We start from the raw sequence: 24,740 nt of genomic DNA, 5'->3' as shown, positions 1-24,740 counted from the left end.
ATGAACCGAGAAGACTTCATTCTACCCAAAAGTGAATGGCACGTTTTCCTAGGACAGAGAAACCCATCAATTTTGGACATTCTCTATAAAAAATAGGTTATTCGACTTCCTTTTACACCGAGTGCTCAATTATAGAAGCAGTCACCCACACACAGGTGCACCTGACATAACCACAAGTTGTGAGACCGCACACTGGAAAAAAGTCAAATAACCCAGGAGTTTCCCAACGTGGAGAACATGGCCTGGCCGCCTCCCCGCGGGCACTACTCCCAGGTGGCCGAGGGCTCAGGCAGAGAGAGGTGGGACAGACAGCTGAGGGGCCCGGCCAGGAAAACACACCCTGCGAGCAGCCCCGGCACAGCAGCACGACAGACACTGTAAAACCCGGGTCTAGTGGCTCAAACTGTGGAAACCCCATTTCCTTAGACGCATTACTGACTTTGACAAGCTCGAGGGGAGCCTCACCACGAAACCCCAGACTCTGGGAACAGCGCACAAGCTCTTCAGGCACAGCCGACAGCATGATGACAGGAATGGCAAAGGCCAACAGACTGTAGACATGGCTCGTTTCAGTGCAGGTGTGCCCACGTCATCTACCTGGCTCGCACTTAACCAAGTCATCCGTCATTTCCACTGTCTTACTCTCTGCCTGTCGCGTCCCCACAGACCCCATCACTACCAGAGCCTCCCAAGCTTCCTCCTGCAGGGTGAGCTGTGAGGGTGCTCGCTGGACTTTCCCCACCAGGAGCCATGACCTCAGAGCTCCCGCCTTCACAGAAGGGAGGTAACGGAAGGCCAGCTTCTCCCACACCTTGTCCAGGGCCCGGCCGGCCACGGAGAGACCCAGAAGCGAGCCCAGAGCCGCGGCGATGCGCCCACAGACGGCAGGGCCTGGAGGGCAGCATCACCAAGCACCCATTTCTCAGGGGAGCTCAAGTGTGCTGTCATGTTAAAAGCAATTAAAAGGATTACCTGAATCTCAGAAACCCACATATGGAAACAAAGCAATAACTCAGGATATCTACCAGATTACACACTAAATTAAATTTCCTTGTATCGTGTTTTCTATAAGCCATTTGCTCTCTTCGCCCCTGACCAGAATTAAGTCATGAAATAACCGATTTGAAACCCTTAAGGTTAACAGAGTGACTTCCTAGTTTCCTGTCCTTCCCACGGCCCGACCTCCCTGTGAACAACTGGACACTTGTCACCTTCACAGTGACAAGCTGGACCCTGTCCAGCAAAGGCCAGAGCCCCGAGCACACAGAGGCCCCACAGTCCACAAGCTTGAGCGACAAGACTCGGAGGAGAGGGCGTGGGGGGACAGCCAGGAGGAGAAGGGGGAGGGGGGACAGCCAGGAGGAGAAGGGGGAGGGGGACAGCCAGGAGGAGAAGGGGGAGGGGGGACAGCCTGGAGGAGAAGGGGGAGGGGGACAGCCAGGAGGAGAAGGGGGAGGGGGACAGCCAGGAGGAGAAGGGGGAGGGGGGACAGCCCGGAGGAGAAGGGGGAGGGGGACAGCCAGGAGGAGAAGGGGGAGGGGGACAGCCAGGAGGAGAAGGGGGAGGGGGGACAGCCCAGAGGAGAAGGGGGAGGGGGGACAGGCAGGAGGAGAAGGGGGACAGGCAGGAGGAGAAGGGGGAGGGGGGACAGCCAGCAGAAGGGGGAGGGGTACAGCCAGGAGGAGAAGGGGGACAGGCAGGAGGAGAAGGGGGAGGGGGACAGCCCGGGGGAGAAAGGGATGACAGCTCAGAGGACAGGGCCGGGGCCCGGCTGGCCGACCGGGCTCCAGTTTCAGCGGCGGCCCCCTTGCGCGTCCCGGGCCCCTCAGCCGCGCACCCCTCGCCCTCAGAGCACCAGGACCTTTTCTTCGGCCTCGCGCCTGGCCCGCTGCTCCTCCTGCCGGGCCCGCTGCTCAGCCTCCCGGGTCCGCATCTCCTCCAGCTGCTGCTGCCGCCGCCGCTCCTCGTCCTGCAACTGAGGACAGGTCCCGTTCAGTGCGCGCCCGGAGCGTCCCAGCGCCACACACAGGACGCGCACACGACACAAGCACACGCATGGCTGAGGACAGACACCAGGCGGAGGTCACGGCGGACACCAGAGCCCGCCATCTAACGACTCCGTCCCCACCGCTCCAGAACTACGCTTCCATCGACTGTGGCTCAGAGGAGGAGGCATTTACCCTGGACGCTCACACGTGAAACAGCGCAGTTCTTTCACTAGGACATACTCAGCTGAAGCAGCTCACGTGGAGGCAGAGACGGGCTCCAGCGTACGGAGCCGGGAGACACACTGGCCCACCCCCTTCCTTTGCCCCGGTTCAGTTTCCACCGTGAAGGTCAAGAAAGACTCCCCACTCTCGCGGCCCGTGGCAGGTGAACACTAGCCTCTGGATGGGGGTGGGGTGAGGCCCACGTGGCAGCAGAAGCTCCAGCGCCCGTGCCCGTCCTGGCCCTTTGCCATCCGTTCCCTCTGGGTCCCACCCCAGACGCCAAGAATTCCTTCCCAGTTCAGGGATCCCCCAAAGTCTGATTCACAGAATGTGAAGCTGAAATTCGGGAGGAACCTTACTGGAACTCTGTCCTGCTACATGTTTGTCAAGTAACTGTCCATCCTGTTCGAGCACCTTCAGTGTCTGGGGCCTACAGCCTGCCTCCCGGGACAGTGGTAACTACTAGTCCAAAAGCCTTCCTGCTGTTCTAAAATTCATCACCTCATTGCTGTCTATCTTTCGTCCTTCAGGTTCTGCCTTTCTGACACAATACAAAACAAATTTAGTATCTGTCCTTCATACCATTCAAATACTTAAGGACACCTCCAAACCCCTGAGACGCATTCTACTCGGCTTTCAGCTCCTGTGCCCTCCTGGTCACACTCCGCTGTACACTACAGGTTGAAAACGCCTCAGGGAGCCGCGAATTAAAAGCGCATTTGACTAGCAGAGAACAGAGGAAGAGTCTCTCTTCGCCATGTCCGCAGGCTACAGCTACTTTTGCAGCTACAGCCTAAGGTAACGGTGACTTGGAAAAGCTCGCATTCGCCATTTACTTCTTCTCTGTTCCAGACCTGGGCGTGGCACAAGAGGTGACTCAAAATTTGAAATTAAAATAGCACTGAGGCCATCTAGTTCAACCTCTAACCACGGCAGGAACCCCTGACATAAAATCACTCAAGGTGTACTTCAGAATCTACGTAACCACTAGCTGTTCTATAGGTTACTCACAGCAAACCCAGAAAACGTTAACTTCTGGATCTGAACTGTCGGAGTGTATTTTTTTCCTAAACAAAAACAAAAACCGAACAACTTGACTCTTGCTTGGCTTCTGTGGAACAAAAACTGTATCTGGTGGGAAAGTAACTAACTTGTGTAATCACGCTTTTTCATGTCAGTGAACAAAAATAAAACATCTCAGAAAAAAATTAAAATTCCCTTCTCAAGGAGAACAAATTAATTTAACTACCTCTTTAGTATACTCTAGGTATAAGCCTAGAAGGATGCTAGGATAATTATTAGGTTTTGGAGGTTTTGGAGCAGGAGTAGACACTAATGATTAAGAAGCATGGAAGCAGTCAGAAGTGCCCTGCTGCGTGGAGACGCAGAGGAAAGGACTTACCAGGAATTTTAGAGTCATCAGCACAAATTATGGGACACATCACCCAAATAAAAATAACAAAATACAACAGCAATTGATCACATTAAACACGTGCAGAAGAGTAATTTGTGGAAGGATGTAAAACTGCACGAATGCATCAGAGGTGTTTCTGTTACCCAATAAAGCAAAAACTCATTTCATTATGCTCTATCAGTACTTTTTAGACCTAATGAAAAACAAGTTCTGAGCAAGAAAATCAGTACACACTGAATCAGCTCCTGTAAGTTAAACAGGATAATTTTACGAAATCAGAGCCATTTCAATTCTCATAATTAAAGGTACAGAACTCTATCTTATAAATCTATCAACAGGCATTTTCTCTTAAAATCCTGACGGTGGTAAACAAGGAGCCTTCCCCTCGTGCTGTTTCACTGGTTTCTATTTTAAGGTAGCAGATGAACCAGTGCTGTTAGAACTAAGGCAGTTTCTTTCCACTCTTTGATAAGCTGTTTCAGGTATTTTCATTTTCAAAACACAGGCTGTTTTGCTTTTCAAAAATATGCTGCTTTACTCAGGAAAAAAAAAAAAAAAAAAGAGAGAGAGAGAGAAAAGAGAACCTCTTACTTTTCCCCCACATAACAGAGCCGGGTGGTACACCGAGGTGTACGGGTTACGTCTCACAACAGTTAAAGAGCACTTCAACTTAAGTTGGGAAGTTAATGGTTCTGAGAGCCAGTGCCTGACGGGGCCTGAACACTGTGAGGTTACATGAAATGCAGACAAGCTCGCTGTTTCACATTAAAGGAACGAAAAGTCGCATGCTATCAAAACAGTCTCGTAGGAAGTTCTACTTGGGGAAACTAGACTTGAATAGACATAGTAATCATTCTTATAGAGTGAGTCAAGACAGCCCAGACTGAAGCTACTCCAACCAAGAACTAGGCTGGGATTCTGAAAGCAGCACGCAAGCCTGACCCAAGGCCTTACGATACTGAGGCAGTCCGGAAAAAATAGTTAAAAAAATAGTACGTTGAGGTCTGTGTGTTTAGACTTTATACTTTTTTGGGGGAATCTTTCCGGACCGGGGCACGAACCCGTGTCCCCTGTGTCGGCAGGCAGACTCCCAACCACTGCGCCACCAGGGAAGCCCTATACTTTATACTTTTGTTCCACAAAAATACGGTAACTTGTATCTTTAATTTCATGTTGAAATATCTGAATACAAAACGGGGCCAACACATCCTTTACTTTTTGACATTTTCTCTGAAAAGCAAGTGTAAGTCTGTTAAGCACATCACCCTCTCTCTCTGCAGGCCTTTTCGGCTTATGCTCCCACCCATTAAAAACACTCACCCTAAAACAACTTTAAGGGCCCCAGATAGAGAGGCCCCGATAGGTCACTTATTAGGACAGGACTCTGGCGTCCTGTCCTAGCACACGCAGCTTCCTGCCGCGTCACCAGCTCTCGGCCCTCCGTCAGTGGGGCTCCCTGCCCAGGGTGCAGCCGTCCCCTTCTTTGTAACTGAAGGAATACGATTCTGTCCAGAGTTCTAAGGGGAGACCTACAGGTGCAGGCCTACTCCAGCAGCAGAGACAGGTAAGAAGCGTGGCTCACAGCAGCCCAGAGCAGACATGTGACGTTCGCCTAGGGCATCTGTTCTCCCCCTGACACAACCACAGGAACTTCGTGTTCTACTCCCAAACGCACACATGCTGGTTTGAGTATGAACTTATTTCTCCTCCTTGAATAAAACTGACGCTTCCCGAAGGTGGGCTGTGTCTACCCTCCAGCCTCAACATCCCGGGCAGGGTCTCCCACCTGAACAGGCAGAGAATGCTCTGCTACCTTCTGAGACAGGCCCCTCCGCAGGTACAACTCTCCATTACGGTTCCTACTGATTCTTGCTTGAGGTTTCTACAAAGCATCTAATTCAACTGCTTCCATACCTGAGATGCTCCGGAGGGCTATGGCCAATTTCTACATAAAGGCCAAACAAGAAGGCAGCCCACAGCGTCTCTGAAAACACCCCCTCCCTGCTCTACCCAAGGGTGAGGGATTCTTCCCGTGAGCTGTTGCGTCATCTGAGACGGAAGATGAACCACTCAACTGGCAGGAAGCGAAGCTGCGACGGGCCAGCTGAGAGACCGCTGGTCTCGGAAGTGTCTCCTTGACAGATGGTTCGCAGTAACCGTCGTACGAGCAGCAGACATTTTCGTGAAGCACAAAGAATACTAAATATGAACCCAGAATATTCTGGTCAGGATCTCTACTCTCAGTCTACACGACATTGGGTACTAGGCCTGCCCTTCTCGTCTGCGCACGTTGCAGCTGTCACGGACGAGAGGGCCACAGAAGCGGTCACCCAGCCGCCTAGAGCAGTGAAGGCTGAGCTCCCCTCCTGTCTGCAGGGGGCAGGACCGGCTGCCCTTCAGAGGTCAGCAGGGCCAGCAGGTGCGGCCGCAGCGCCGGGTGGGCCCGGGAGGCGTCCTGCGGGCCGGGAGACCCGGGGTGCTTCTGGAGGGGCAGGGGGCCGCTGCAGGGTCGCGGGGCTTCTGCGACCTGCCGGGCGGCGGCAGCCGTGTGCAGGAGAGTCTGCAAAGGGAGCACGGGCCCGGGCGAGCGAGCCACTCTGCAGGTGGTCAGGTTCCCAGGAAGCTGGGAATCCCTCTGCAGGGGGGGGAGAGGCGCCATGGCAACCGCAGGCTCCCCAGACTGGGCGACTGGGAGAGTCGGGCGCAGCGGGGAGGCTGCAGGTGCAGCAGACGGCAGCTCGCCGTCCTGCCGTCCCGTCCCGTATGCAAGTGCACGGGAGGCTCGGGTCCGGGAGGAGGTAGGTGAGCGCAGGGGAGGGCGGCCCTGGGCCCACGTGGGGCGACGGGCACTCAGGGACCCAGGGACCAGAGCCGCCAGGGCAGCCTCGCCACCTCTCCGAAGCTCCCATTTATCCCACGCGTCACCATAAATATCCCGGGACAAAGCCTAAGGAAAGGCCTTACAGACCGCACAGGCGGGGCTCTACACAAGTGGGCACACGCCTGTACCTGGTCCCCATCGTCTCTGGGGGGCCCAGTGCCTAACAGCCCCCAGGACAAGGCAAGAGCTCAACCTCTGCTGGGGAATCAGGCTAAGAAATGCTCGGAAACATGGTGCTTACCGTCAACATCAGCACTCGAAATAATTGTCTTTTAAAGGAAGAAAAACCCGAACTACGCCTTTGAAAGAAAAATCTTAGTGCACCCTTTACCCTTGGGTATTGTCACTCACCTGTCACCACCACGCCCCCCGCCCCCGCGCCCGCCCTGCCCCGACTCAGGATTCTCTTGGGGCCGCAGTCGGCGCATCTCAAAGCTGAGGCCCCAGGCTGCCTGGCCTACACGCGTGTGACAAGGACCTGGTACCTGAAGAGACGAGTGGGACTGACTGGTGTCTCCCACCCCCTTCCATACGGACACCTTAACACACAGAGAGGCAGGGAAAGAAGCAGATACTTCTCATCTCTGTCTCATACGGAGAAAAACACAAAGCCCAGAAAACATGCCTCTCAGTCATCGAGGAGAGATGTTTTCAAGAGAGGTTTCCCTTTGGAGTGACACTGCCATCATGCTATTTAAATTGAAAAAAAAGAACAAAACAAAACAAAAAAAGGAGGGCTGTTATTTGGTGAAAAGGCCATTAGAGTCAAACCTGGATTCAGAGATTTTTTTAAAAGTATTGTCAGATACTGGCCTTATATCATTTAAAAGCTGACTAACAAATGTTGACTTAAAGTCAGTATCAATACACCAGAGCATGAGTGTCTGGCAGTCGAGAGAGGTACCGCCCTCAAGCATGAGGGTGCTAAATGACCAACTCAATTTCCCCAATATGGACATAAAACACATCACAGTTACAGTAGAATGCGACCTCAAGTATTTTTTGGCAATGAACTGGTATGGCTGATAAACTAAACTAAAATCATGTGGTGTTATTGAAGAAAACACAGAATAAATGTTTACTGGAAATTCCTCTTTCTCTGCCAATAGACAGTTACACCCTAGACAGTTACATCTTAATTGGCAAACAATGTCAATACCAGTTGAACTGAGCTTCTAATAATGAATACTTAAAACGTATTTCTAATGTAACAAGAAAAAAAAAGATTACTCACTGCAAAACTTCTCATCTGCCTATGTATTTATGAGTACGTAAGAATACAGAGTACGAATTTTAAGACTAAAACTGAGTAAAGGTCAAAACCATAAACAAACAGTAAGTAACAGTTAAAAAGTAACAGAGAAAAGCAAAGAATAACTAAATCTAAACACATTCAAAAGCATGCTTCTAGAGTCAGGGAACTACAGATCCTGATCTAGGACACCCCTGAGAACCAGATCTACTGAAAACATAAAACCACCACCACTAAAAGGAAAAAAAGGAAATCAAGACAGGAAAAAAGTACCCAAGGGAAAGAAACAAGAACATACCAAATCTAGAACAGAGATTGCTGGTATAGCAGTCTGCTGCAGGTAACAGAGAAGGAAAGAAAAGAAAGATGAAGTGTGAAAAAAAGGTTCAGTTTAGATCTGTATCCGCCACCAGCGTATCTGTGGTTCCCATGCTCCATCTGTGTTTGAAGGACAACCCAGTGAGAAAAGTACGGAAACTACAGACCAACTTCCAGTATTCAGAAACAGAAAAGTGCCCACATGGTATTAAATCCTTGAGCTTTATTATTAAGACACACAGCAGCTGAGTAAAATTTCCCTTAGCTCTCTTATTTGGAGACTAACATATTAATCTTAAAATAAGTAATGATAAAACACACAGATACTCTAAACTGTCGTAAAATATCGTAATTCATGCCAAGAGGCTTTGAAATATTCAGTGTTTTAATCATTTGGAGAAACTGGGAGACATTCAATAAAATTTTAGCCTTCAGAGGAAAGCGTAATTAGAGAAACACTGCAACGTGGTTTCTAACTTCTCCCTCAACAGTAAATATTAATGACGTCCACTTATTTACCATAAACATCAGCTGTAGATTCAGAGCTAAGGCTGCGTCAGAGGTAAGCCTTCTTGCCTCGCATTGTGGGGACAGAGCCCCAGGGCCACGGCCACAGCAGCCTCTCCGGGAGCCCACCTGCAGCGCGTCCACTAGGACCCGGGTGGAGCAGGGGTGGGCGGCCGTGACGGGCACACAGCTAACCCCCTACAGACGGGCCAGAGTGCTGACCAGAAAGTGGAAATCCTTCAAAGGACCCTTATGCGAAAGTGATCGGTCCGTCATCAAACAGCTGCTCTTTCAAACAAAACAGTATTGACGGTAAATACAGTTGTTTTTGAGGACATTTACTACTGATGACTTGGAAACTACTAATAAAACAATGTAATGTTTACCATTTAGACCTTCACTTGAGAAATTTAAGTTTCCTCAGAGAAATTCCAGCTGAATTTTGGACCAAGATACATATACGTCTGCTTGAGAACACAGAGCTAACAGGAAGTGTGTGCGGTGACATTCCAGGAAAATAATTCACAGAGCAAAGTGAAAAGGCATCACAGTGCCGGCTCAAGGCACTCACTGCCGAGGCTCCAGGATTGAATTTCATCCTGAGCTGGAAAGATTCAAGGGTCTGACGGGACAGGAGACCCTTGGTTTAGGTCTCCAGTACAGATGACATCAGAGGTGGAATTAGAAACAAAATCCAAAAGACAAAAAGGACATGCCCTTTGCTGTTTTTTCTCAGAATACTGCATTATATCTGAAAAAAAAAAAATCACTAAAGTGCATTAACGTAAAATGGTCCCTAGCATTCACTGCAAATTAATACCAGTAAATGCTTCTCTGTCAACAACTCTCCTGATACACAGGGTAACAGAGAATCTCAGATGTGGCACTTTAACAAGCGACTGCATTAAACTAATATAAATTTAAATTTTTTTCTTTGAGTTGACACAAAAGGAATAGAAGCTATTTTTATAACATGCAGAACCATGAATAAAATTCTAAGTTCTCACTCCCTTTAAGCTACCACTGAAATATAATTGCTTAGCACTTTAATAACACTCGAGAGTCTCCATCTATCTGGGCCGTGACGTCGGACCTGACCCTGCAGCTGTGAACCGCCCCTCTGCTACCCCTGGGGAGCACGGACCATGGAGACCAGGGGCAGCCCGTCCCGGCATGAAGCTTCAGGGCACAGCACGCCTGCCTCCGTGTGCCGGCGACGGCGGCAGAGCGGGGCAGTTAACAGCCTGTCCGGCCCACAGAGCCTGAGAGACGTTTACTCTGCGGCCGTTGCAAGACACGTTGCCAACCCCTGATCACGGTGATCACCGGTTTTTAACGCGTCTTCTCCACCCACGTGCCAGCCAGCCGGCCGCAGCCAGTGGGCGCCCCACAGCTGTCAAGCGCCGTCGGACCGAGCAGAACCAGCGCCTCTCCAGCACTCGTGCCCAGAGCATCTCGCCCCGGCGCCGCAGGACAGCAGCTCCGGCCACGCCCACGCCCCGCGGAGGCTGGGAGCCCGTGCCGCGTGCCCGCCCACCCGCCCGCCCGGCCCCGTTACCCGCGCTCTGCGCTCGGCCTCCAGGCGCTGCATGAGCAGCACGGTGTCCACGTCGTCGTCCTCCTCCTCCTCGTCGTCCTCGTCCTTCTGCTTGGACTCCTGCAGCCGCTTCTGGAACTGCCACTCCAGCATGAGCTTGCGCAGCCGGTCGCTCTCCTCGGCCGAGCGCTCGGCCTTGCCCTGCAGCTCCTGGATCTCGCGGCTCAGCAGGTCCACGATGTGCAGCTGCTGCTGCTTCTCCAGCTTCTCCCGCGCGTCCCGCTTCCAGGGGTCGGGGGACAGGCTGTCCCCCGAGGCCAGCTCCTCCCTGCTGACCGTGATGTACTGCAAGTCCCGGCGCTCAATAGTGCGCGGCTGCTGCTGGGGCTGCAGCTCCCGGATGACGGTGTCTGGGGCTGGGGCGCGGGCGGGGGCGGGCGGGGCGGCAGGCGAGGGCGGCCCGGGGGGCGGGGGCCCGGGGGGCGGCGCCTGCGCCCGCAGCTGGCCCAACCTGCGCTCTTGCTCCCGCCGCCGGCGCTCGCGCTCCTCCTCCAGGCGCGCCTTTTCCTTCTCGTACCAGCGCTGCTGCTCCTCCCGCTTCTTCCGCTCTGCAGCCGCCTGGGCGCCGGTGGGAGGCGGCGGGAGGGCCGAGTCCGCGGGGACTCCGTCCCCATCGCCGTAGTGCCCGGGGGGCGGGTCGGTCCGCACCGGCGGGGAGGCGGCTGGGGTCTTCCAGCGCCCAGGGCCGCTCTTGGTGAGCGTGGACGCGGGGGTGCCCGCCTTGGAGGGGGGGCCCAGGTGCTCCTGGCTGGAGGTGCTGGAGCCCAGCGAGGAGCCCTGGTTGAGCCACGCGTCACCGCCGTCAGACCTGTGCTCCATCGCCGCCTCCACCCTCTGCCGCTCCAGGTGGTACGCGACATCCTCCCGGAGCTCCTCCTGGGACCGGGTCACACGCTGGAAAAAGAAAACGGGAAACTGTTGTGTTTCAGCCACCGCCAGAAGTTACTGAAAGTACATAAACAGTTCAGCTCAGGAAGAAAGGAGTGTTAGGGAAAGTGCGGTGAGCGTACAGGACGGGCCGAGGCTGCCCGCACCCAGCGCTAATCCCGCGACGGCGCTTTCCCAGAGGACGTCTGTATCTGTTAGAAAGCTAAAGGGGAAAAGGAAAGCGGCGCGTCCTGTCCACATCAATGGCCAAACAGCGAAATGCACGAAGGCTCGGGCTCTCCACATCCGGCACCGTCCTTGTTCTGGGGCCTCACGGGCGTCCGCACTGCGGTGCCAGACACGGGCATGTGCTTAGTCCGGTGTCGTGAAGAGCGAAAAGAACTACTTCTCTGCAGTAAAATTCTAATTAGCATTCAGACTAATTATCAAATGCTAGCCACGTGATCCATCCGCGACTTTCTGAGTCCCGCCAGCTGGCCACGGGCCCACGGGCCCACGAGCACATAGAGCCGGGCGCGGCGAGGAGGGATGAGCCTGGACCCGAGTCTCAGACAGGCGGCGGGATGATCTGAGGGACACACCCGCTGCGCGTGTGCGAGACACAGTGAGCACACCTGCCCCCGAGGCCAGTCCTGCGCGCGGAGGAGGCACGTCGGAAAGTGGCGTGATGCGACTGAAAATGACTTTTTTAAGATGCTGGGGGTAGGAGTTTATTAATTATTTCTGGCTGTGTTGGGTCTTCGTTTCTGTGCGAGGGCTTTCTCTAGTTGTGGCAAGCGGGGGCCACTCTTCATCGCGGTGCGCGGGCCTCTCACTGTCACGGCCTCTCTTGTTGCGGAGCACAGGCTCCAGATGCGCAGGCTCAGTAGTTGTGGCTCACGGGCCTAGTTGCTCCGCGGCATGTGGGATCCTCCCAGACCAGGGCTCGAACCCGTGTCTCCTGCATTAGCAGGCAGATTCTCAACCACTGCGCCACCAGGGAAGCCCCCAGAAAATGATCTAGCTATGATGTCCCAGCCAAACAGTTTTCTTTCCAGCCCTATTAATGAGTAGAAATTGAAGACACAAATCTGGAAAATACACTATTTCCCTTTTCTCAAAAGGCACACCAAGAACAAAAAAATGAAATATATCACTTGAAAAACCAGCAGCCTGCCAGAAAAATGGAACATGTACTTCCCACATTTTCTACAGCTTTGCCGTGTGTGCAGAAGCGCAGCTCTGACTACTGGGCGCATGACCTGCAGCTCACACGAAAGCACGACCAGACCGCCTGCTGCGTGTGGACGGCACTTCTCGAGTACAAAGCTCTGGAGTTGGTGCATCCAGACAACACGCCTGCTAGCCCTCGCAGCCCAGTGACAACGGGGTCATCCTTCGCTTTCCCCGAGGACTTCACTTCGCTGCCGATGCCCACTCACCACCCCCCTCCTGCGATAAGTCCTGTCAAATTCTTGGTCATTTCAACATCCACGTTAAGTGACCCTTCAGCTCCCTGGCCCTCCTCCGGTGCTTATTACCCACGCTGGGAGGCCGAGGCAAACAGCACTCACAGGCCGTAGGCATGCAGGTCCCTGGCGCTGTCCAACCCCCGTGCCTCCACGCACAGAAGGTGGTCTGCCTCAGGGCGAACAGAACAGCCAGGCGACTCGTGCCCGGGCCCTTCAGACGGGGCTCCTCCCGGCCTCGCTCACGCTGCCCCTGCCGAGGCGACCCTCCTTGGGCCTCTTACCCTCAGCTCAGAACCCAGCTCACGTAATTACGGTCTAGGTGAGCGTCCCACCCCAGCTTCAGCTTCAGCTTCACGGGCGGGACCACGGCCGTCTCAGCTTTCCCGGGGTTTGGAACAGCCGCCGATGCGCGCCGAGTGCCGGGGACGCCTCCTGCTTCCCCCCCACCGCCCCACTCCAGGATCAGTGAACCTCATCTACAGACCCTAGTTAAGCCTTTAGCAAGAGAGCAGAGAACCACCTTTCACGCTCAGTATTCTCTCCTATGCCCTCTTTTCCTCAGGTGACCACGAAACCCGAGAGAAACAAAGAGAGGAACAGCAGTGCTGCTCTGCAGAAAATGTCAGCTGTGCCCCGGAAATCCCTCCGTTTTCCCGCAAGCTGGTCCCCTTGAGGGCCAAAGACGTGTCGGGACCCCGCCCCTCTCACCTGGACTGTAGTACTGGAGTGGCTGCTGTCCGTGTGCACGTGGGGCTTCTCCTCGTAACGGGGCCACTGGTCCTGGGGAGGAGCCGTGCGGTCCTGGGACTTGGAGGCCGGGAAGGTGAAGTACTCCCTGGTGTAGGTCTGCGTCGGGATGGGGTAGGCCTCGGCTCGGGGAGGAGGGGTCTGCTCCTGCAGATGGGCAGAGAGAAGGAAGCTGAGCTTTCCGCAGTCCGTACCACAGACTGATCTAATTTCCAATGCCCTCTTTTAAAGTAGGATCCGTGTATTTTACAAACGGTGTTAAAAATTTAAAGTGTTGGATCCTGTACTGAGAACAATTAGAAAACATTTTATTTTGCCCCGACTTACTAACTGAAAGCTCATTTACCCATTATATTAAAAATTCAAAACCCAAACACTCAGGAACCAGAAACCATGAGAACATTTTCCTAGATAACTCAGGCCCCCTGGGGGAACCCAAGGGTCTGCTGTCGGAGCATCTGTGTGCTCACGTCTCAGACCTCAGCGCAGAGGTTTCCAGTGGAGACGGACGTTATCTTGGCCGCTGTCCCAGAGGTATAGGCGCCTTTCCCGCTGGGACTAGGGGGCTCATCTGTTGGTGGAAAACAGGAAAGAAAGCTAATGTTAAATAAACAAGCCCGACATAACTTCGCGAGAGCTCTTTACAGGCAGTAACCTCGCGCCGGGCACCTGCACGCCGCCAGCGAGGTGTCGAGAGCACAGACACAGAAACAAGGCGCGTGGAGGTGAGGGCTCACCTCACCCACTCCTGCCTCCTGAATCATCAAGAGCCCGGAGCCACGAAGCTGTATCTGCGAACCTGGTATCTGGGGCATGTCTCCTCCCAGGAAGCTGCTGCTTCCTGCTGACAACCCTTTAACACCATAAAGACTGTCTGCTGCCCCCCGGGGCGTCCAGCAACCTGTGCTCCCCCCTCATCAGTGTACCTGCCCAGAGCACCCAGGGATCGAAGTTCCCGGACTAGTTTTTATTTCCTGTTAGCACCTTAGCTGTAGCATCTTTCATGGAGAACACATCCCAGTTGGCTAATCTACGCAGGTAATAATGTTCTTTTATGCGCAGCAAAGCCGGGGCGCCCTCCTCCCTCTGGCTGTGAGCGGGCACGTGGCGGGGCGCGCGTCTCAACGGGAGAAGGGCCGCGAGGCTCCTCTTACTTGCGACGTTGGGGCTGGAGCGGTGGTCAGCCCTGTTTTTCATCAGCCTGTCGTCGCCAGGCAACTTCTTTGGTTCGCTGTATTCTGCCCAAGGCATCTGAGGGCTCTCCGGGGACCCGTTTTGAGCTGAATTATTATACAGCTCAAAACCTTCACTCTTTGGTCGGGGTTTACCTGATCCACGACGATCTGAAACTGAAATCAAAACACCTTCATGATCTGTTCCTTTGTTCAAGATCTTATCTTAAACACCGTTTAGTCTTAAAGGAAAGGTGAAGCTACAAATACTTAAAACTCCACAAGTAAGAATCTGTTTTTACCAGAAGAAATGAGGTGACTTTTATATAAAAGTAAAATCTTTCTGAAGAATCTCTAGGAAGTTTTCAAAGGAAGCAACATTTAAGGGTCACTGACAAGAAAAACTACTCTTTCAAAGCTCATTTTCTCACTAGCTTACCTGCTTAGGTAACAGGATTACTGTTAAAGTGACTCTTCTGGCTGAAACATAAACTCGCTTCCCTCAGTTTTTAAAATGTGTATTAATTCCTTTAATCACCCAGGGTTGCTGTCCTCATCGGGAACCGCTGTCACTGCTGTGATTACTCACTCTTTACTTTTTAGCTTTCCTGTCCTCTCACTCAACGGCCCTGACCTATTATTTATTCCAACAGTTTTTCCCTCGTTGGTCCTAAACTCATCATCTAGTTTGCTTCTTTCAAATGACTATAAACTAAGACATCAGACAACCAATATGTTAAGTACCATGTCATGAAAAAAGCAAAACCACGGTGCCGTGTGAAGGCCTTGTGTTTGTCTGGTCCAGCCTCTCAGTGCTTCGGCTGCAGTCACTATTAGGCATGGGCTCTGGGCTCGCCCAGGGCACTGGCTCTGGGGATGTACACGGCCAGCCAAGGACATACAAAGTATGTGGTGATTTCACAGACAATGGGCATCATAATGGTTTTCCCCTGGTTTCTCAACTAATTCTTTACAAAGCCCCACATTTATACTGATTTTATTCTGAGGTTTTTGATGTACCTACAAAACCACGGTTCCCACCAACAAATTATATATTCAAAAACTGAGCTTTTTAGTTCAAGGGAGCTCTCTACATAACAATCACGCCCTATCTCAGAGCGTGCAAGACCGAAACAACTATTCGTACACACGCGTGTAAACATTCCTTCGGGAGAGAATTCTACTTGTTCTTTGAAGGCTTTACATCCCGTGTGTTTGTCTGTCAAAGATGAAAAGTCATTCCTCCACTTACTACCGCCCAAGTGCTGCCCCGAGTGCGGCTGGCATGTGGAACGTGCGGGGTCCCCTGCAGTCACCAGGCGTGTGCACGTTGTCAGTGGCTCTTGCGGGGGGGGGGGGGGGGCGGGCCCTAATAAACTACCACCACCGTAGCGCGACCGGCCCCAGCAGCCCATGATCTAGTAATCCTGGGCACCGCGCTCAGCCTCGCGTCCTTCTTTAAGACCGGGGTAGTAACGACAACAGGGCCTATTCCACAGGGTCTGTATTAGAAGAGGCCGCGACTGGAAAGAGCCCGGCACACGGCAGGTGATCAGTAAGCATGAGCTACGGCTGGCAGCAGTCAATGGGGGTGGCGGCGACCCGCAGTCCTTACTTCTCTGCATCATGGGTGACGGCTGATTGAGCAGGGTAGCGAGACCGTGATAAATGGCTCCTTGCTTTGCTACTTCCAGCGTCACCACGGAGCTTGTCCTTGTCATCAGTTCTGCTGCCCTGGGAAGAGAGCATCACGGCTGTAAGAAAAGTGATTCAGGCACCCGTCCTGTCACCACGGCAGCTTGTGGTCAGGGCGAGGCCAGCACGCCCGCCGGCCTCACCCGCCAGCCTGAGTCAAGTTCTGACAGACTACCTCCCTCTGATTATCAGTAAGAACAGTAGATGACTTCCAGAAATTTCAGCAAGTGATAAGAGTCAAAGAAACGTATTCAGACTAAAATACATAATTTTCACGTACACTAAGACTTTTACACTTAGAGAGGAAGGGCATAGTTTTTAGCATGGTTTTTCGTCTTCCAATTCCAAAATTTAATATGAAATATCCCTAAAAAGTGCTCTGAAGCTTTAAACAAATAAAGAAACGATACCTTTCTTGAGAGAGTCCTACCAGACTCCGTCCATCCACGCTGAGGAGCTGGTCACCTGCAGCCAGCCGCCCGTCCTGAACACACCCGGAAGGCATGCGGACAGGAGAGGAGGGGGGGACAGCAGAGGGAGAAGGGGGGAGAGGAAGCCAACGGTAAGTACGCTCAGACTTGGGTTTTCCACAGACTAAAACAGCCGGAACATCGCATGTCGTTTGTTAAACACACGACGCGCTGAGAGCTGGCCGCTTTAAGAGTCATACCCACCACGTCAGCAGCACCTCCTTTTACAACAGACTTGACGTAGATTCCAAGTTTGTCTTGACCAGCACCCTAAACAAAAACAAGGTGGAAAACACCGCACTGAAAATACACAGTAAGAAACGTAAAAATAAAACATGCATATAGATGACTGTAAGTAAAGTCTTAGCTATTGTTTTTACATGAAAATTCGAATTGCGAAAACTATATTAATAGAATTAACACTCCGGTAAATATAAAGAAACTAACAGGAAATGCACCTACTCTGTCTTTCCAAATTAAGAAAAACTACTTCTGAAAAATCAGTCGATCACCAGTCGGCTGGCGAGGTGACCACGACCGACCTGCAGTCCTGCAGGCAGAGATGAGTCCTGACGGCACAAGTGTACGTGAGCCACGCTCGCAGCAAGCACTGCTACTCACCTTGATACAAAAGCAGCTCACCAGAGGGTTTCTGCGTTCCAAAACGTACCCACCTCCCCTTACACCCTTAAAGTTTAAAATCTAAAACAAGGAAAACCTTCTTGTGGCAAACAAGAAGAGGGACTTAGGTAGAGACAATTATGCGGAAAATACTCTACACGGCTGCAACTTAAGGATCACGCACTATAACCCTAGGGAAGTCCTGAACTACAAGCACCAGCCCACGCAGCGCGCGCGCACTAGCTTCACTGCACGTTGCATCACGGACGGGCAAGGAGCCTCTGTGAGGCGGATGTGAGAAATAGACACAATTGCCTTATGGAATCGCCAGTGTTCTATTTGGACGTTACAACTACAACGTAACATCTGAATTTTAGATAATTTATTAGGGCCACCAAAGGAAGAAGCATTCATACGTATGAAACGTCATCTGGATGTCACTACCAATATTCTACAACTGAGAACGTATTTCGAACCTCAGTACTTACGAAATATTGTATCACAAAAGCAAAAACATAAGGTATCACAGGAAGGTATAAAGGTAGTTCAACCAATGACTTAATTGACATCAATTTTCTACCACACTCTGGAACTCCCCAATTTCCACTTGAAAACTTATTTTTCCCTTTAGTTAACAGAACAGGGTAAAAGAGGGCAGTCTGCCCAACCTCCCGCCTCAGGGAAAACCCAGCAGGGGTGCCGTTTTGTGACCCTAAGAGCACCTGCCACTGGCCTCTTTCTGAAGACCATACACACTGCCTCAACACAACAGCTCCACTCCAGGTTTCCTGGGGTTACATTATCTGGGAGCTGATTCTACAAAAGCTCTACACACGGTAAGTAAAATCCGTATTCTCCTCAGCAGCTCCTGACCCTCTGGCTGAGGTTTCCCGACGGTTCCCCTCAAGACCCCTCTCCGTTTCTGTCTGTCTATACGTCGACATCCACCACCCTGCCTCATTATACGTCTCCTGCCCGGTCCAGACACCCAACCACATGCCCCGACGACTCAGCTGGCCCTTCTGCCTCACGTAAAAAATTACTGGGATACTGGGGAAATACTGTACTTTTCTGGGTACATTTGAAATTTCACACACACACGTGTGTGTGTGTACATATATGTATATATAGCCACTCAATAAACGGGAGCTTTCTGAATTTTAGCCTATCGCTTAGCAAAAAAGCAATAAATACAGCTTTCATCTGACTTCCCTTGTGCCAATATGGTTTCCTTGAACCTGAGGCCTAAGATATCCGTGGGACACTACTTCTAGGGCAGCCCCCCTGCCCCATCTGTTAAAGTGGGCACCCCTCCTATATTACCTAATTAAATGACTCCTTCAAATAACATTCTATACTTTGATGCAATCTATGATTAATTACCTAATTGGGCTGTTTGAATAACAGCTGCGTTCATTCCGCAAATAGTCACTGAATGCCTGTGCCACCCTAAGCTCTCTGGGTACGTGAACGAACAAAACAGACACCTCCCCACGTCCCCACCCCCAAAGGAGCTCATATTCTAGAGTAGTTTTCTTTGCGGATGTCAGATAATATTTCTGACCGGGGTACTGAAAATCCCTCTTTATCTTTTTCTGCAAATGCTGCGTGATTATTTCCTTGTAACAAGGCCAGATTTGGGGGGAAAGGTTCTAAAAGCATAGTTACTTTTTTCTTCTGCTCTCTATTTGACTATTGAACTTCAAAATCCCAGTTTTTAGTGTGAATGGACACACTACGTTTTCACAAGCGTTATTTTTGGGGAATGCAATACGGTCCTTGTAATTTAGATAATAAAAACTGTACTTTTAATAAGATAGTCAATCACTACTACCTTTGACGAAATCTCTAGCAGTAATACCAGTAAGACAGTATTTTTAGTAACTGATGTAAACAAAATACCAAATACATATTTGGATATTTAAAAAAATTTTTTTTTCCAGTATTTATAAAAAAATAAATCAAGCCCTCCTCCCCATTTCTGGTATGAAAGATTATTATTAAGAAAGAAAAAAAATCTCATTTATTTGGACAAATTAAAGTGATAAGAAAACTTTAATCTTTTTAAAGTCACTAAATAGAAAGTATAAGAAAACCATGAAAATGCTGTTCTGCTTCCTCCGGATAAACCAAGAACTCGCAAACGCGCTTTTCGCTGCATACCCGTCAGGGCCTCTGTTAGTCACAGCTTTCCCTCCAGGAAGATGCCCCGGCTGCACGTCCACGATAAACTGTAGCTTCACTACATTATTACTTCCTGTCTTCAACCTCTTCCTTTAGACCAGTAATCACACGCCTGTGGGTGACTACCGGGCTCTAGGATCTCACGACCGCTCTGTATTTTAGACAACTAATACACAGGCTTAAATTCAGCAGACTCCACATGAGCTGCAAGTAGCACTGAAATAACCCAAAATCCTAATGTTTCTAAATAGATAATTTATTACGCATTACATGCAATACGAAATTTAATAAATCTAAGTTTTGAGTATTCAAGTAACCGATCCTGTAATAGATATTTGATAGCATCATTTAAAAATTTTTTTTATTGAAGTCACATCTTTAAACAAGCATTAGTTTACATTATAATTTCAGAAAAATTCTGGCAAAATGAGGAAAACTCTCCTTATGACTCACCCGCTGGCCCCCTCTATCCAACCTGCCTTAGAAAATTCCCCTTCCGGAAGCGCATGCCTCCAACAAAGCTCTCCTGACCCAACAGGTCACCAGCTATCTGTCAGTGGGCACAAGCCTCCTGCATATGGCGCCCAAGTTCAAGTTCAAGCACACCACGCCCACCTGACTGCCCTGCACATCCCCCCTCCCACCCCCGGTTGCCAGGTCCTTGCTTTTACTTATGCTGTTCTCACCACACAGAACGACTTTCGGATGCAATGGCTCCGCCAAAATCCTTTTATCACTGGATCCCTAGGCCCACCTGCCGGCCCACTCACCTTGCCAAGGCCAGGCAGGATGCGACCTCTCGCTGGCTCATGTTCCCATGGGATTTCCTGTGTTCCCTCACACGGTTGGTTACAGGCGGCTCCTCCCCTAGCTCCCTGCCAGGGCCGCTTCCCAAAATCCCTGCAGTCAGGCTACAACAACGGGGTCAACTCCTTATTTTAAAAACCCTCTCTGGGGAAATCCAGAATCTTACTGAATGAATACGTTGGCAGGCTAAGAAGCAGCTGACATGCGCGTTATCTGGGAGCTGGCAACACAGCACTGCGGAGCTACTGGTGTGAAAAGTTAGAAACCTCAAGCATTTCTGACTGAGACACTCGGACCCACCGCTGTCAGGCAGCGGGTGACGAGGAAGGCATGGCGCTGAAGAACTGCTGGACTTACTGCCTCGCATGACGGGAAGTTACCTAAATTCTAAGTCACAGCCGCTCCTTTTAGTTCCAAGTAAGTTCAATTTATGCTTCCTTGTCACAAGGAAGAAACGAGAGGTCATGATTATTAGAGACCTCAATTCAGAAGACCACGAGCATCTAAAAGCTCTACTGAAGGTTCGTCATAAAAACTGACTTTAGTTAAAAGTCATCAACAAAGCACCATGAAAAAAGATGATCTTTTAAAAAGACTCTCGGGGGTAGGGAGATACATAAGTAATATTCGAAGACAGGGGTCCCCAACAGCCGGGCCACACCGCAGGAGGTGAGCTGCGGGCGTGCGAGGCAAGCTTCATAATCCGCTCCGGATCCCCCCATTGCTCTGATCCACCCCCACCGCTCACATCACCGCCTGGGCCACCCCCCCCAGTCCGTGGAAAAACTGTCTGCCACGAAACCGGACCCTGGTGCCAAAAAGGTTGGGGACCGCTGCTCTAAGAGGTATCCAAACTTTGGTTGGCATCTGAATCTTCCAAATGTGGTCTCAACCTCGCACTATTTACCTAGTGAATATTCCTCACTTAACAGAGCACTCTGCCTACACGTCTGTCAGCGTGTCCCTTTCTGCAGACTGCCTGTCTCTATGGGGAGCCCCTTCCCTCTTTCCAGGCTGGATCCCTCCCATCTCTCCTTATTTGAATCTTCATGGGTAGCTCATGACTATAAACTGGCCATAAAAATCTGTAAATGCAACTGCTGTACAGATAAAATTACAGTTCCACTGGTACCATTTTAGAAAGACAAAATCAAAGATGAATATACCACCTGGAGATGAAAGAACTCTAAGGAATTTCTTACACTCTCTCTCTCTCTCCCTCTCTATAAAATCGTCATGGATAGTTACTCTCCATCCCAAAGACCGCAATCTTTGAGCAACGCTGAGGTGATCCAAGGCCTCAATCTGGCCAGAGCAGCCCTGGCTGGAACGGCCCCTGTGACTGGGGAGACGGGGAGCTGGTGAGCTGTGTGGGTCCCTACCCACTACCATCTGTACTGGGAACAGGTCAGCTCTTGGAAGAGACATAATCGTTCCTTAACATTACAGAGCTCTCTGCCTCCCACCCCATTTCAGCTGAATAAAAATAAAAACGTTATAGACTATGATAAAAAAAGTGAATAAAGCAAAATTTATTAATTCCAGAAATATTAAACCACTTATGTCTCATTTCTACATAATAATGCACACACTAGCCCAGTAAGACTGAACTTTAAAAAAACTTACTCGACAAATTCTATTAAGTTCCTCTTATTTACATACGCCCAAAATTAAAATTCATTTTATGGTAATTCTACTTTTCTAATTAAGAAATGAAAACGGAGTCTACAAGTTATACCTTTTTGCTGCTACATATCAAGGCATCACATCTGTCATTAGAAGAATGTAAAGGTGTGCTGCCTAAGCACTGACCAAAAGCCAACGAGAGGAATATACGCAGAGAGCTTTCCAGACGCTCGCCAGTGACGGTACGTTAGGTGTGTCTGGCGCGGCAGCCACGAGGCCCAGGGGCTGCTGAGTGCTGGGACTGCGGCTCGTCCAAACCGAAATGTGTAGTTCAGTGCAAAGCGCACCCAACTCAAAGACTGAGCATGCAAAAGAAGAACCTAAAATGTCTCACTAACGACTGATATCACTACACGTTGAAATCAGAACTACATAAAAGAAGACACACTACTAAAGTTGATTTCAGTTTCTTTTTTTTTAAATGTAGCTAATACAAATTCTGAATTACCTACACGGCCCACGTATCCTATTTCTATTGGACATCACTGCTCTAAAACTATAAGCTTTTCATGGCATATCTATGTTATTAGTAACCAAAGATACTAGCAATAATCTATAATTATGCAGATAACTGTGTAAAAACAAGGTCTAACTGCAACACAATATATACGTTAACATTATACACCCTGATTTCCAACGATGAGAAGAGAACCACAGTATAATAAGTCAATATATAAAGAGTAAAGTATTTTAAGAATTACTTGCCTAAAGCTGTCTAAACCGGCATTTGAAAAGATATTATTGCATTTTTGGTCCATGTTATTTGTAAAATTAAAATGAACAGAATAAGCATAACCATGTGGAACTAACTATCCATTCCTCACCTGACAAATCCAATTCCTTTTTAAAAACTGTCTTCTGGAAAGCAGTGATGTGTTCCAAAGGCATCAGGAATTACGAATTTCACTAGACACAACTTTGGAGTTAAATATTAAAAGTCCATTAAAAAAATCAAAACCACACTTTCCCTTCCAGAGGCACTGATGAGGGCAACACGCAGTACAGCACTCGAGCTGCTGTCTGGCATTTGTGGCCTTTAACGTAATTTCAGGCGGTTAGAGAATGGGGGCCACACACACTAGCCAGGGGCACAAAAGGCGGCAGAGGGCTAGATCCTCAGTCCTGAAAAAAGCAGTTAAAGTGAAATAACAAAGGTCACTCCTGTGTGGTCTCAGTATTTAACCTTAAAATGCATCTTGGAGCTGCTTTCCTTTCCCTTAAAAGGGAGAGAAGAAGGCTTGAGGAGAAGGAGTCTGAGAGGAGGAGGAGAGAAAGAAAGGGCAGAGGTTGAAGGGGGTGAAGCAACACCACACCTGGAATTTACCTGCAGAATAAGTACACGAGAGAACGGCGGTCAGCTGACAAAAATGATGCCCAAACAGAACGACAGACAGCAGAAGCCGCACTGCGCTTTCCCCAGAACTGAAAGAAACACGCACCTGTCAGTCAGCTGCCTTATGTACCCGATGAGAACCGGCTACAAGTTTAGAAAAGGCTGCTCCCAAATATCCTGTTTGCTCTAAATCTTCTAAGGCACCTTGGGAAAGACTGAAGCACAGGTGCTCTCACCTCCCGCTCAGAGAGACTCAATCAGAAGGAGCCCCGCTTCAAACATTCCAGCTGCAATTTCTGAGTGAGTGTGGGAGTGTGATATGAGTTACAGCATAAAAACATCATTAAAACACAATCCCGCCCCGCCGCCGAGAAAAAAAAAAAAAAAAGGCAGCAGCAGGAGGAAGACAGACTGGCCGGCCACAGCAGCATGGGTTCAGCCTATTGTTCCCGGTGTGGAAACAGCCTGCACCCCGGCGAAGGCTTTCAAACAATCAGTGGGCTGGGCCGACCTGAGAGCCAGGAGTATTTAAAACTCATCAGGCAGATTCAGTACAATGCTCTGCCCACCCGCCCCTTTCTCAGTGCTCGGAGCTGCTTTAGTTCTAGTCAGACAAGAGTTCTGATTCATAAACTACTAAAGCTCAGGCTAGAGTTTTTAAAACATCGTCAGCCTCTCTCTTTTTGGTAGGAATTACCTTAGTTCTGAAACAGTCAGTTTTCAAACTCATGCCTGAGACACTCTCCACCCTAGCAGCCTGGACGGCACTCGCGTGGTAAGCGCCCTTTCTGCCAGAGACGCACGCTCCAGGGTCAGCTCTGCCCATCTTCTACCGTTTGCATAAAGCACAAACAAACAGCACTGTGTCGTCTATCTTTTCACTCTCCATAAAGTAAAGGAAGCAAACCACACTGATTCTGAACTGGGCCCTACAGATGGGCTGCAGGAGGCCTTGGAGCCCGGAAGCGTGGGCGCACGACCCAGGGTGCGAGGAGGGTTCTCCAGGGCGAAGGGGCAGCTTCCCCAGGAGCCTCAGAGCGTCTGTGGCTCAAGAGTGAGACAAGGAAGGTGACCCGTCGGTTCCTGCACGACTCAGGCAGGTGCCCCGGGGCTGTCTGGGCCTCGCCAGACTGGGCTGCTCCACAGCCAAACCCTCCACCCGGGGACCCTACAAATACCGTCGTTCTCTACGTGTACCAACCACCACGTGAAAAGATGGCTCTGCTTTAGAGGGTTAATGTGACTCTTCCGATTACATTATCTAATATTGTAATTGAATTCAGTTATTTCGGTGGACCCAAGAAGTTTGCACGTAGGCCACTACTGTAAATGTATAGGTAAAACACTGCTCTTTTATATAATTTACTATTAGGACAGAAACATAAAACATTGTTTCCAAATTCATAAGCCAACAGCCACGCAGGGCACTCGGTCGTTTCGCACAACTTAATGGAAAGTTATTCCTGGCATGTCCACGGGAGAAATTGCAGTCACCTGGTACTTTGGA

The 24,740-nt window shown here is 50.3% G+C and overlaps 1 protein-coding gene across 15 annotated transcripts in view; it reads right to left on the bottom strand.

Moving 5' to 3' along the window:
• The window catches only part of AFDN (afadin, adherens junction formation factor), a 138,168-nt gene that overhangs the window by 7,609 nt on the left and 105,819 nt on the right, over positions 1 to 24,740 (bottom strand). For 12 of the 15 annotated variants that reach the window (XM_022561113.2, XM_022561121.2, XM_030760333.2 and 9 more), the window contains 8 exons: positions 16,807 to 16,872; positions 16,543 to 16,616; positions 16,053 to 16,171; positions 14,420 to 14,614; positions 13,745 to 13,836; positions 13,227 to 13,412; positions 10,141 to 11,073; positions 1,862 to 1,975 (listed from right to left, as the gene is read on the bottom strand). In XM_022561113.2, coding sequence (XP_022416821.2) covers positions 1,862 to 1,975; positions 10,141 to 11,073; positions 13,227 to 13,412; positions 13,745 to 13,836; positions 14,420 to 14,614; positions 16,053 to 16,171; positions 16,543 to 16,616; positions 16,807 to 16,872 — 1,779 coding nt within the window. The remainder of the gene's footprint in view (positions 1 to 1,861; positions 1,976 to 10,140; positions 11,074 to 13,226; positions 13,413 to 13,744; positions 13,837 to 14,419; positions 14,615 to 16,052; positions 16,172 to 16,542; positions 16,617 to 16,806; positions 16,873 to 24,740) is intronic. The other 3 variants (XM_030760332.2, XM_030760334.2, XM_030760335.2) reach the window with 1 other exon arrangement.

Source organism: Delphinapterus leucas, chromosome 12 (assembly GCF_059928025.1).
Source record: "Delphinapterus leucas isolate spDelLeu-1000000601 "Yukka" chromosome 12, BTC_Dleu_Yukka2, whole genome shotgun sequence".
NCBI classification, from domain to species: Eukaryota; Metazoa; Chordata; class Mammalia; order Artiodactyla; family Monodontidae; genus Delphinapterus; species Delphinapterus leucas.
Note: the sequence above shows the minus strand (reverse complement) of the source record. Positions and strands in the feature narration are given on the sequence as shown.